Source organism: Panthera pardus, unplaced genomic scaffold (genome assembly GCF_024362965.1).
Source record: "Panthera pardus isolate Hobbes unplaced genomic scaffold, ASM2436296v1 HiC_scaffold_8, whole genome shotgun sequence".
In the NCBI taxonomy this organism is placed as follows: Eukaryota; Metazoa; Chordata; class Mammalia; order Carnivora; family Felidae; genus Panthera; species Panthera pardus.
Window position 1 is genome coordinate 123179239 of NW_026527013.1, and position 13541 is coordinate 123192779.

Consider the following 13541-nt stretch of genomic DNA (forward strand, 5'->3'; position numbering starts at 1 on the left):
CTCCAGATGATCCTAATCTGGGACCAGGGTTAAAGCCTTGGCTCTGTGTCTCTAAAGTTGATGCTGATACAGTAAGGTTCAAATCAGACAATAAAGGAAAGCCAAATGTGTGTGTGTGTGTGTGTGTGTGTGTCAGAATTCTGGGGGGAAAAAAAAAAAAACACTTGTAACAAGTTAAACTGCCCCAGTAAAATTAAAAGCACACCGTTGCCATCACAAGAGATATCGTATATATACAATTTATTTAATAAATTAATGTCATTCAAAATACAGTGCCAGAACATGATGCAGTTGAACATGCTAGTGATGTCGTCATGAAGCACCTGTGCTCATGTTAGGTTGGCGGCGCCCCCGCTACTGCTAGTGGTTCCTGGGATTAATGCCAGAGCAGCACTAGTTGTCTGCTCTTCTGCAGCTAGTGCAGAGAATTCCTGAACAGTTCACCTTTCTAATCCTACCCCACCCCCCCACACACGACAGGTTAAAAAAAAACACACCCTGACAGCTAATGGATATCTATACACAATCACTCTACAGTAATGCTTGTTATTAAATTAAGATGTAATGACCTGGTTAACCCACTCTAAATCTTTAAGATGGAGAAATACAACAGCAGCAGGTAGTTATACGCATGAGCCAATGTTAATGTAATACAGAGAGTGGAGGCATTTATTGATTAAAGCTCCACACAGACCCGCACAACAAGGGACTAGCAATTCTTATTGCAAGCCCAGCAACTTAAGTCCACACCTGGTAAATGACCAGCTGATTGGAAGACCTGTATTCTAGATAGACAAGTATAAGTTAGTGAAAAGAGAGTACATGCACCTAATAGTATAGTTAGACTGATCCTGCAGTCATAGCTCTCCCTGTGCAATACCATGAAATGGAAGATCTTCCTCAACTAGAGTATAGGATTTAGACAACACTTCTATACCAACATGGACACTAGTGTTAAGTGCAGCTGAATTAATTACACTGAAAAAACAGCTGTATTTCAGGACTTCAGAACAGAAGCACGGGAATGAAATACATATACTAAAAATAACCTCAGCACAATCTGTGATATACCACACTAGGAACAGGAAACTACTTTAATAAGTGAACTTTTTGAACTGTACATAACACAGGGCTAACGATGTTAGATAATCCAGATTCTTATGCGCTCATGATACATGTAAAACTTTCTCAATTATTGGATAATCTATTTCATATTATGGAAGCATATCTTTCTGTAAGACTCACTGATATATATTATACTGATGCAAATATTAAGTAGGGCATAAAAATAAAATTTATCAAAGATAGATTTTTATGTACTCATATTTAGTCCTTTCATAGCCTCTCTTGTTTAGCAAAGAAAATGACAAAGCACATAAATCAGGCGTGCACTCCCTAAACTCCCCAACTATACAGGTGGTAGTGCAACCATTTCTCCATCCAGTTCAAACTCCTCTGTCCCATCCGGTGAAAAAAGGTAAGTTGGTGGTTTCCATGGAGATTCTTCAAGGCAGGATGGATAAAGTTTCCCCACAGTGCACCGGAAATCTCTCCCTAAGTCCCACAGTACACGTTCAGATATATGTTGCCGCAGAGACCACCGGTCAAGTTCCAGATCATACTGGTAGGTGACGTATTTAGCTCTCTCATTTAAGTGGGTTTCTCGCATGAACACACAAAGAGAATTTGAGATCACAACAGCTCTAACGCAGGGGTCTGAGTACCTCTTAGCAGGGATGTTGGCTGCCATTTTCCACTCGTTTTTATTCACATCGTAAATTTCCACAGTTACTGAAGACCCATCGACAGTGCCAGAGGGGAGTCTTATGCCAGAATTGGTAGCAATGTGCAACCCTCCAATATAGAAAATTTTATCACCAAAAGCTGCAGCTGAAGCAAAAGACCTGGTAGTCTGTCTCATGGCCATTTCCACCCATGAATCAGACCTTGGAAAATAACAGTACATGAGGTTCAGTGTCATCACATAAATGCAGTCATGAACCACAACTGCTGCGCTCCACTGCCAAGCACAAGGCAAAGGGCTTACCATTGTCCACTCATCCTTCTCAGTATCGTATCGTTCCACGGTCCTCCGATTAAGTTCTCCACCTACACTGTCTCCTCCAATTGCATAGATATAGCCTTCACAGCAAACCAAAGATGGCTTTATGCGGACAAAAAGCATTGGGGTCTTTGGAAACCAGGTATTTTGCTGTGCATCAAACCAATAAAAGCAATTCACAGTTCTGAAGGCAGTCTGAAGTTTGCTTGTTTTACTGTGATTTGTTTTTGTGTTTTTCAGAGGAACTTGACCACCGGCTATATAGATGTCATTATCAGGAGTTACAACAGTCCCAACCTTCTGCAAATCAGCTGGTGGGCTGCACAGCTTGTAAACTTTTTCTGCTTGGGGGCTGTAACAGACAGAAGAGTAAAGACTACAAGGATTTTCTGAAGATGCCTCAATGAAAATCATCATCTCCTCTTTAGTCATTCCAAGTCTTGGTTTGAAAAACTTGGGCATAGACTTATACAGACCTTGAACCACTACAGACTTGTCATTGGGTGGGAGGCCTTGGAACCAAGCTCTCTGCGTTACTTCTGAAAGTGCATCAATTCTGATTTGGCTAAGAACTGAAGACAAATACTGGGATCGTGATTCTGTGTTGTACTCTAGCCACAGCATAGCAGCTTCGCGAACTGTCTCCTCCTTTTCAACATTTAAATTGTCACTACTGAGGATGTCTATCAGTAGGTCATGTGACAGCTGCATGAATGCTTCCTGGTGATACACAGCAGTGAACTTGTGCTCTACCATTCTTTTAGCACTTTGCTTTAATTCTTCACAACTGAACAGATCAGCAAAACTCAACAATCGCACACAATTCTCTGCATTAATTTTCTTAATTAAGTATTCTCGACAACGCTGTAATACATCTTCTACCTAAAATGGGAGGAAACAAAATGTTGATAAAGACAGGACAGACAAATTTTATTTTATTGTAAAACACAAGTGTATTAATCAGATCCCTATACTACGGTTTGTTTTTAGATATGTATGTTTGGGCTAAGAGATAATGCCTTCCAGTAATAATAGAATTATAAGATTATGCATAGTTTTGTATTTCTTCTTGTCCAGTGGCCTACTTAAGTGCCCTATTTAAGAGCTAATAATGTAACATTAAAAAGGCTCTTAAAATAGCCTTACAGGAAAGGAAAATTTCTGCATAATTGTTTAGGCTTTAAAAAATACACGATTGAGAAAACCAAAGGGAAAACAATGTAAATATATCATAGTACATAAATGATTATCATTTATCATCATAAATGGTTATTACTGAGGAACCAGAATCTGGTTTTCTCAACATGGACAAGATAGTCATTTATAAAACAAGAAAATCACGCACAATGACTAAGTACCTACTTGCCTTTCTTATCTAGAGAGGTAACATAACCAAAGGTACAATAAGCACATTCATGTGCCGTTGTAAATTACCTACATTTAAATGACTCACCTTAGCCATTCTGTTTCTCAGATTTGTTTTTTCTTAAGGAGGAGAAGTAGATCTTGGCTGAATCAGAACTGGTACCTACTATACCTATTCACACAGCACGGTAACTAGAAGCAGCTTAGACTGAGAAGTCAGGTTGCTAAGATTGGATGGTCAGTACTTGTATAGTATTAGGGAGCTTTACTTCTCCAAGCTTCAGCTTCCTCTTGTATACAATGGGGAGATCCTTACCAACGATCACAGTAAGGATTAGATGATATCTATATGTCATCTATATAGATAAAGCAGGATATATATCTAAAACATTATACATAACCTAGATAAAACAGTATGTGGCATATAAAAACACTACCACTCCCTGTGTCTAATAATGAAGATCATGTTGGTGTCACAAAATGCCCCATCCCAGGCCTGTCAGGGCAACCCAGTAAAAGAGACAAGAGTCCTGTTTTTCATTTCGTGAGCATATGCATATGAGTTCACTAACATGTTAGGGAAAAAGTTAGGAACAGTGTTCCTACCTCCAGTAATAAAGTATTCTGAAATTCGTATTTTTTAAATTCCTGGCTTTAAAAAAGGTATTGAAAACTTACAAACTACAGAAAGACAGTGGACATATTATAACATTTCCCCCTTTCATGTTTGGATCTAGGTTATGAATGCCCTTGATTCTAAAGCACCAGTGGGCGCCCTGGGTGGCTTAGTCAGTTGAGTGTCCGACTTTGGCTCAGGTCATGATCTCACGGTTCATGGGTTCAAGCCCCACATCAGGCTCCACACTGTTGGTGCAGAGCCCACTTGGGATTCTTGCTCTTTCCTCTCTCTCTCTCTCTCTGACCCTCCCTTGCTCACACTTTCTCCCTCTTTCAAAAGAAATAAACTTAAAAAAAAAAAAAAAAAAGGCACCACGAAGCTACTATGGCTTCAGTTTCCCCAGAGATGTAGGTACAGTGGGACAATGCACAATTTTCTAAGGAAAAAAAGAGTACAGAATAAAAAAAGGAAGAAAGCTACATAAGACATGGACTATACTCTGGTTCCCAGAATTTCACCCATGTTGATGTTCAGTGTCACTCATACTCATTCAGCACATACTTATGAAGTACCTACTTTTCTAAGGCTTTACAAAAATAAAAAAAGGGCATTTAAATTTAATAAACACTTTTAAAAATTACTTCTACTTAAAATCTAAATTCTCAGGTAAACCAGGCAAAATATGAAACCAGTATGAAATTTTCACCCATCTTTTTAATTAAGTTCCCATCATAAAACTAAAGTTTATTGGCTAATCAAATCCTATTATTTTTCCCCTTACACATTTTTTAAAAGTTTTATTTAAGTAATCTCTACACCCAACATGGGGCCCAAACCCAGAATCCCAGGATCAAGAGCCATCTGCACTTCCTACTGAGCCAGCCAGGCGGAGCTCCCTTATATGCTTTAAAAAGAGAAAACCTGGGGCGCCTGGGTGGCTCGGTCAGTTGAGCATCCGACTTCAGCTCGGGTCATGATCTCACGGTCCGTGAATTCGAGCCCCACATCGGGCTCTGTGCTGACGGCTCAGAGCCTGGAGCCTGCTTCCGATCCTGTGTCTCCCTCTCTCTCTGACCCTCCCCCATTCATGCTCTGTCTCTGTCTCAAAAATAAATAAACATTAAAAAATTAAAAAAAAAATAAAAAATAAAGAGAAAACTTACCTTCTAAAATCTGCAATAAGAAAATTACATCAATGGAAGACATCACCGATGAAACAATGTTTCTTGACAAAATAAACCAGTTTATGTACATAACAGAGGAAAAACCGCTTACCTGCAGGAAGCAAGCGGTTTCATAAAGCTGTTCGACAGTGCTGTCATTTATTGCCAAGTTACCCGTGTATGCGTATGCTATTATTATCTGTAAGGTGGCTGCATCCACATTCCTCAGGTGCACGTGTGTCTGTTTGCTTTCACTGAGTCCACTCATGAACATGGCCCTACATCAGAATGAGAAACAAAGCTGATGGGTTTAGTGTAAAACCAGCGTAGACCTAAGAAGGACAACTAGATAACATGGGATGTTTATTTAGGGTATTTGCCTATGGACACATTATAAGGAAAGCTTTTCAGGGACACAAGAGAAAAGCATAATAATTCAGTGCCAAAGATATAACTATTCCACCATCTGAGTGGAAACATCAAACTCATTCTTCATATTCATACAATGGAATACTACTCAGTAATAAAAAGGGAGTATTGATATGTATTATAACACAGATGAACCTCAAATACGTGCTCAATGAAAGAAACCAGATACAAAAGACCATATATTGTATGATTCCATTTATATGAAATATCCCTCCCCCAAATAAATGCAGAGACAAAAGGGAATTAGTAGTTACCTAGGGCTATGGGTAAGAATGGTGAGTCATTGTAAATGGGCACAAGGTGAGTGCAATGTTTCAAGTTAGATTGTAGAAATGGTTGTGCATCTCTATAAATACACTAAAATGCATTTAATTATACCCTTAAAATAGGGGGATTTTATGGTATGTAAATTGTATCTCAATAAAGCTGTTAAAAATGTGATTTACTCAAATTGATTTCCTAAAACTATATGGGACAATTTCCTAAAAACCTATTATATACAATATATACAATGAAGTATAACTCGGCAATCAAAAAGAATGAAATCTTGCCATTTGCAACTACATGGATAGAACTAGAGAGTATTATGCTAAGTGAAATCAGAGAAAGACAAGTATCATATGACTTCACTCATATGAGGACTTTAAGATACAAAACAGATGAAGATAAGGGAAAGAAAGCAAAAATAATATAAAAACAGGGAGGGAGACAAAACATAAGAGACCCTTTATATTTAAGAGAGCAAACAGAGGGTTGCTAGAGGGGTTGTGGGAGGGGGGATGGGCTAAATGGTAAGGGGCTTAAAAGGAATCTACTCCTGAAATCATTGTTGCACCATGTGCAAACTAACTTGGATGTAAATTATAAACAATAAATAAATTATAGAAAAAAAAAAAAAAAAAAAATCTATTATATACAGGAAACAATGCCAAAAGGCAATCAGTGTTGTAGAGAATACAAAACATAACACCCAAACGTAGGTGAGAGATGAAAAAACAATGCAAAGAGTATTACCGTATGCATAAAAGAGAAAAGTCTGTGGTGATCAAAAGTGGGATGACAACAGCACTAGCTTGGGCCCCTGAAGGACAAGATGAGGAAGGCCTTCAACAATGGATAAAACAGTGAGGGCAGAACATAACTGTTTTTTCCAGGGGCATGGCTGAACATAAGGGTTCATGCAGGAGACTGGAAAGCAAACTGGAAAAATGAGTGGCAGTCAGATCACAGAGGGCTTTTAGAGGCCTAGGAGGGGCGTGCCTGGGTGGCTCAGTAGGTTGAGATTCCTGACTCTTGATTTCAGCTCAGACATGATCCTAGGGTCGTGGGATCTAGGACTGCATCAGACTCTGTGCTGAGCGTGAAACCTGCTTAAGATTCCCTCTCTCCTACCCCTCTCCCTGGCTCACACTCTTTCTCCAAAATAAAAAATGGAGACATAGGAGTCTGAGATTTTTCTTATAGTGAGAACACTGAAGGGTTTTGTGCATGAATTTATCAGCATAATAAAATGTATTGTAGAATGAATACTCTAGTGACAGACCTCAAGTGGCCAAAGGGTAGAGACAGGCAAATGGGCTATGAGTCTACTGCAATAATCGAGATGAGGAGTAAGAAGAACCTGACCCAGGGTGGCAGAAAAGGATACAAAAGCTATCACAATGAATCAAGTTCTGGTGATTTTCTGAACATAGGGAAAGGAATAGAATAGGAAGTAGATAGGGAAATAAAGCTACTTATTTTCAAATAATTGCCTAAAAAAATAACTGCTAGCCACTGAGAGAAAAATTTTAAGATCACAGAATTGTAAGTCAAGTTAATCCTGGGAAAAGGGGGAGTTAAATTTTGGATTTAAGGTAAGGGCAATTGAGTCAAATGGAAATAATACAATAATCAGTTAAGTATTTAATATTAATGAAACTCTGGGGAAGATCAGGAATTAATACAGTAAGCAGTGGGGGTGCATGGTGGTTCAGTCGGTTAAGTGTCCAACTCTTGATTTCAGCTCAGGTCATGATCTCAAAGTCGTGAGACTGAGCCCCACGTTGGGCTCTACATGGAGCATGGAGCCTGCTTAAGACTGACTCTCTCTCTCTCTCTCTCTCTCTCTCTGCCCCTCTCCCCTGTTTGTGCAAGCTCTCTCTCTAAAAATGCACACAAAAAAATTGGTGGGCTGTGAATTCTCTACAAAGTGACATGTGTTAAAGATGAATAAGGTATCTGAGGGTGACTAAAAAACTCAAAAGAAAAATGCATCCAGAATCCCAATGACCAACCTGAGGTAAAGTTCAATCAGGATATAAAAAGAAAAAAGAATGACACAAGGTCAAGAAAAGATTCATCAGAGAAATCAGTCCAGTACCATGCTTCTTAGGACAAGAGAGGTGGGGTGTCAAAAACTAGAATCAAGGACCACAAAGTCACTGGTGACTACCTAATTGCTCTCATGGTATAGCTCAGAATGAGGAGGAAGGACAGCAGCTTAACTTCAGGCAGTGAAGGAGAGGAAGAGTGGCACAAACAAAACCAATCAGGGTAGCTAAGGACATCCTCCTCAAAAGTACAGGATGAGCATAAATAAACCTGAGTACTGGAGAAGAGGAAGTGTTCTTAGAAAATATCCAAGACATGACAACAAACTCTTTAAAAACATACACACACACACACATATATATATATATATATATATATATATATATATATATATATATATATATATATATATTTAATGTTTACTTATTTTGAGAGAGAGAGAGAAAGGCAGAGAGAGGGAGAGAATTACAAGCAGGCTCTACACTGCTGGTGCAGAGCCCAACATGTGGCTCAATCCCATGATCCATGAGATCACAGCCTGAGCCACAGTCAAGAGTGGGATATTCAATTGACTCAGCCACCCAGGCACCCCTAAAAACACCTATAACTAACTGGCTTCACCTGTTTGACATGAGAATGGGAGATAACCAAAAGAAACCTGAAAAAGAACTGTAAGAGCTCTGAGTAAAAATGGAAGACTAGGGATCAGGTGGTTTATATGTCTATTCCAGCAGAAGGCAGTAATTTTGGAAAAGAGAGAGGGCAAGAGAACAGCTGACTATACAGACATCATTGAGACTGGCTATTTCTACATCATGGTTTTATAACACCAGAAATATGGACATCTGTGAAGGAGCTAAGCTTGCTGAAGACCAAAGATAGAAGCCTAGCCAACCTGATTATAAAAATTTTCTTTTTTAAAGTTTGTTTGTTTATTGATTGATTGATTGATTGAGAGACAGCACTCAAGCAGGGGTGAAGCAGGGAGAGAGAATCTCAAGCAGTCTCAGGCTATCACTGCAGAGCCGGACATGGGGCTCAATCTCACAAACAGTGAGATCATGACCAGAACTGAAACCAAGAGTAAGCTTAACCGACTGAGTTACCCAGGCGCCACATGAAAATTTTAAACGTTTTTAAGAAAGAGTAAATACTGAATTACATATTATATATGAAATATGGAAAAGTACCACAGTGGAAGAGGTGCTGAGTAATTCTCAAGTTAATCTCTCATTTGGGGTCTAAAATGAACTGTAAATGTTACTAAGACGTACTGTTTCAGAGGTTCTACTGATTCTTGGTGGGATATAACTGGTAACTTAAACTACAAGGAAAGATGTATGTAACCCAAAAGGAAGAATTTCCAATAGTAAATTTCTACTGACTAGTATTATACATAAAGATATACTAAAATCAACGAACCTGAAAGAATCCAACTGAAGAACACTTGGGAAAAGATCAAATTATTATTGTGGAAATATAGGATAATCTACCCACTCCAGAGGAAAGGTATATATGGGAGGAAGAAATATAAAAGACTGTTTTCATCTTGGGGATTATAAAAGCAGCCCAGACACAGGATTTTAAAGATGTGTGGCTTTAATCACAAATATGTATCAGACTATTCCTCCTACTTATAATTACTTCTACTTAATTCTACTACTTATTATCTGATTTGCTTTAGAGAGAATATATTTTCTCACAAGACCAAGGATGCTAAAAAAGGGAACTGGCCATTGAAAAGGAAATAACAGTAGCCTTAAGAAGACTGTGTTGTCTTTAAGACTGTAACATTATTGAGGGGCGCCTGGGTGGCTCAGTCGGTTGAGTGTCCGACTTCAGCTCAGGTCATTATCTCATGGTCTGTGAATTTGAGCCCCGTGTTGGGCTCTGTACTGACAGCTCAGAACCTGGAGCCTGCTTCGGATTCTGGGTCTCCCTCTCTCTCTGCCCCTCCCCCTCTCATGCGCGCGTGTTCTGTCTCAAAAATAAATAAAAACATTTAAAAAAAAATTAAAGACTAACATTATTGAAAGATTTAAGTCTCCTGGTCTTCAGGAAAATCAATTCTAACCCACTTAGTTAAAGATAAACAGCCTCATGACTAGAGAATTTAAAGAACAGTGTGTTACCTATACAATCACAAATAAACTTAATGAGAAAGGAAAAAAAGGGAAGACATCTACAAAAACACAAGTTTACTTCCTGATCAAGATGATGACCATACAGAGAATATTATAGATGATGGAATTTCTGAACAGATTTAAAAATCAGACTAGATGACTGCTAAGGTCATTACCTTTACAAAAGATTCTATTCTATGATTAAAAATATCAATCTGAAAATCCACAACTAAGGCATAAAACTCTTTCTAATAATGGATAATCAATTTATAATTAATGGCCATTAAAATGGGACAGCTAATAACTCTCGGTATTGACTGAATCTGTAACTTCAAATTTCTAACACCATCTACTAAGCCAACAGATCTGAAAAAAAAACACTGACCATCACAATCATTTAGTAAGTTTTTAAATATGTAAAAATTCCTGAACTCTAACCCTGACTCACTGAATCAGAATTTCTAGGTTTGAAATCCAAGAACCTCTATTTGTAGAAGCACTTGAGGATTCTGATGATCAACCAAGTTTTAGAATCACTGCTTGCAAATATGCTAAGCTTTCTAAGAAAATCAATGTCTGAAATTGCATGAAAAATCCACAGCTTAACCTGAAACAATCGCAGGCACAGGAAAGATAAATAGCATTGGGCCTTAACTTCGGGAATCATCAGGAGATGTGCTACATTAAGAAATGTAAGGTTCTGAGGCACCTGGGTGGCTATCGGTGAAGTCCAACTCTTGATTTCAGCTGTCATGATCTCACAATTCGTGAGATCAAACCTTGCATTGGGCTTTGCACTGGCAGTGTGGAGCCTGCTTGGTATTTTCCCTCTCTCTCAAAATAAATAAACATTAAAAAAATGTGAAGTTTCTACACCTTCAAGTATGTTAACCTTACAAAGTCAACATTAAACCTGCCCTGTCTATAGCTGACACTAAAGAACAGCAGAAATTAACTTTCACAGCTGATCCCCACTTATGACTACTAACATTTGTGGTAGTATTATACTGGTCCACATTTAACTCATCTTTATTGACCCTGTCCCTTTCAAATATTAAGTAAAAATTCAACCTAAGGGCAAAACACAAATAAAAGAATTTCTATGACTTTGCTTCCATTCTTCTCACAAAACACACAATAAAGAGAAACCTACTAAAAAGGTTAAAAGTTGCAGAAGATCATAAAAATGAAAAGTTAAGCTTTATTTACTTGCTATTACAAATAAATCAGCTTCTAAATTTTGATGCATAGAGAACAATAGTATTAATTACTAAATATTTAAATCTGGCAAGGAGTCTGGTAAGGCTAAATGGAGATCATAAATGATAATAGTAAACTAAGAGTGAGAAAAACACATTTTTGCAAAGGAAATAAAGTCCTTAACACACCTAAACAGAAACAATTATCCTCGAAAAGTTATCGTTCAGCCTACTACAACTCTTACATCAATGACGGACTACTCTTTTCGTTTTTTTTTTTTTAATTTTTTTTTTAACATTTATTCATTTTTGAGAGTGAGAGAGACAGAGCATGAGCAGAGGGCAGAGAGAGAGGGAGACACAGAATCCGAAGCAGGCTCCAGGCTCTGAGCTGTAGCACAGAGCCCGACGTGGGGCTTGAACTCACAGAGTGTGAGATCGTGACCTGAGCTGAAGTCAGACCCTTAACTGACCTTAACTTAACCCAGGCGCCCCTGACTACTCTTTTCTGAATATTTTAAAATCTCAACAGTAAATAAAAATTATTCATTTCTTTTTAAAAAATTTTTTAACGTTTATTCATTTTTTGATAGAGACAGAGCGTGAGTGGGGGAGGGCCAGAGAGAGACACAGAATCTGAAGCAAGCTCCAGGCCCCAAACTGACAGCACAGAGCCCGATCCGGGGCTCGAACTCACGGACTGTTGAGATCATGACCTGAGCTAAAGTAGGACACTTAACTGACTGAGCCACCCAGGCGCCCCTCATTTTTCTTTATCTTTTAATGGCAAAACAGCATTCTGAATCTTTTTGCCTCCCCACAATGAAAACTTTACCGGAGTTAATTTCAACAAATTTCTTGCATTTAAACCTTTGCAAAAACTTCTTTTTCCTGTCCTTTACTTAAACATGCAAGGAAGTGATTTGGCAAGCACCATGCCATTGGAATAGAAAGTTTAAGCAAAACATTAAGATGTCATTTTTTTTTAACTGAAACGTTTAAAAGAATTCCCATTAAAACATTAAAATAAGCTAACATTCTACATTTGAAATTACAAGCCAAGCAAGATTTAAGTACTTACCTAAAATAAGAGCTACATGTTGCAAGAACCATCTTATGACAAGGGAATTCAGTGCCCTCAACAATTAACACTATGTCAGTAAACAACTGCTGTTCATAAAACAGTTTTAACTGTTCCAACAAGGACACAGCATATTCAGTATTGATCTGCCTCTCGTCTTGAGTGGACATGACTGTATTCCATTAATATCTCCCGGAACAGATTGGAAAAGTCAGTCTTACTGATGGAAGGTCAAGTGAATGCTTCAGAAATAAAGAAAGGAGAAACTCTGCTTGCTGTTATCTGTAGCATTCAGAATCAAGACTGACACATTCACTAATGAACAGTTTCTTGTTATAGGCTTAGAATCACTCCTAGGTCATCCTGTGTTAATTAGGTTCTTCAGTTTTCCAACAGTCTGCAGACGTCTTGCTCAAATTTACAATTGTTGTGCAGCTCATGAGTTAAAGAGAGTAACACACGAGGTAGATTTTGTGGTGACATCCTATGTTTTGTGGATCCTCTGGAGAAACTAAAAAAAAAAAAAAAAAAAAAAAAAAGTTCAGTTAGAGTATGTAGGCCAGTACATTTTTAGAATACAATGCTTAAAATAGCAGATTTAAATATAAATTATATTTATTCAAAGTTCAACTTCAAACATTACCATAAAAACGAAACATGACAAAAGGTACATTTCTTGTTGATGTTTTTTTTTTTTTTTTCAGAGAGAGAGACTGCACACAGGAGCACAAGCAGGGAGGGGGCAGAGAGAAAGCAAAAAAGAGAAAGAGGGAGAGCGAAAGAGAGAGAAAGAGGGAGAAAGAGGGAGGGGGAGGGAGAGAGGGAGAGAATGAATTTCAAGCAGGTTCCATCCTCAGTGCGACGCCCAACACAGGGCTTGATCCCATGCCCCTGGGATTATGACCTGAGCTAAAATCAAGAGTTGGATGCTCAACCAACTGAGCCACCCAGGGCCCCCTTGAGAAAAGGGATATTTAAAGTCTATTACATTTAAAATTAAAAAGACTGGGAAAAAATAATATTTATACTCTTAAATTAACTTTTTGTCTTCTCTACAAAATACAAACATCCTAGAAAGTAAGCAGCATATCAATAAGCATATATTTTAAAGTTACTTAAAAATAAAGAATTACCAACAAAGCCAAATACACTAGTTATTTGTTTAGTGGCAATACATGACCATAATT

The 13541-nt window shown here is 38.1% G+C and overlaps 2 protein-coding genes across 2 annotated transcripts in view; both read right to left on the reverse strand.

Annotated features, from left to right (window-relative positions):
* Nucleotides 1-223: 223 nt before the first annotated feature.
* On the reverse strand, nucleotides 224-12772 carry KBTBD2 (kelch repeat and BTB domain containing 2). Its single transcript, XM_019443756.2, has 3 exons — nucleotides 12355-12772; nucleotides 5322-5487; nucleotides 224-2944 (listed from the first exon to the last, which is right to left on the reverse strand). The coding sequence occupies exons 1-3, from the start codon at nucleotides 12522-12524 to the stop codon at nucleotides 1409-1411; spliced, it is 1872 nt and encodes a 623-aa protein (XP_019299301.1). The 5' UTR covers nucleotides 12525-12772; the 3' UTR covers nucleotides 224-1408.
* Nucleotides 12752-13541, reverse strand: part of LOC128775480 (circumsporozoite protein-like) — a 31652-nt gene continuing 30862 nt past the window's right edge. The window contains exon 4 of the mRNA XM_053896738.1: nucleotides 12752-12865. Coding sequence (XP_053752713.1) covers nucleotides 12798-12865 — 68 coding nt within the window. The 3' untranslated portion in view covers nucleotides 12752-12797. The remainder of the gene's footprint in view (nucleotides 12866-13541) is intronic.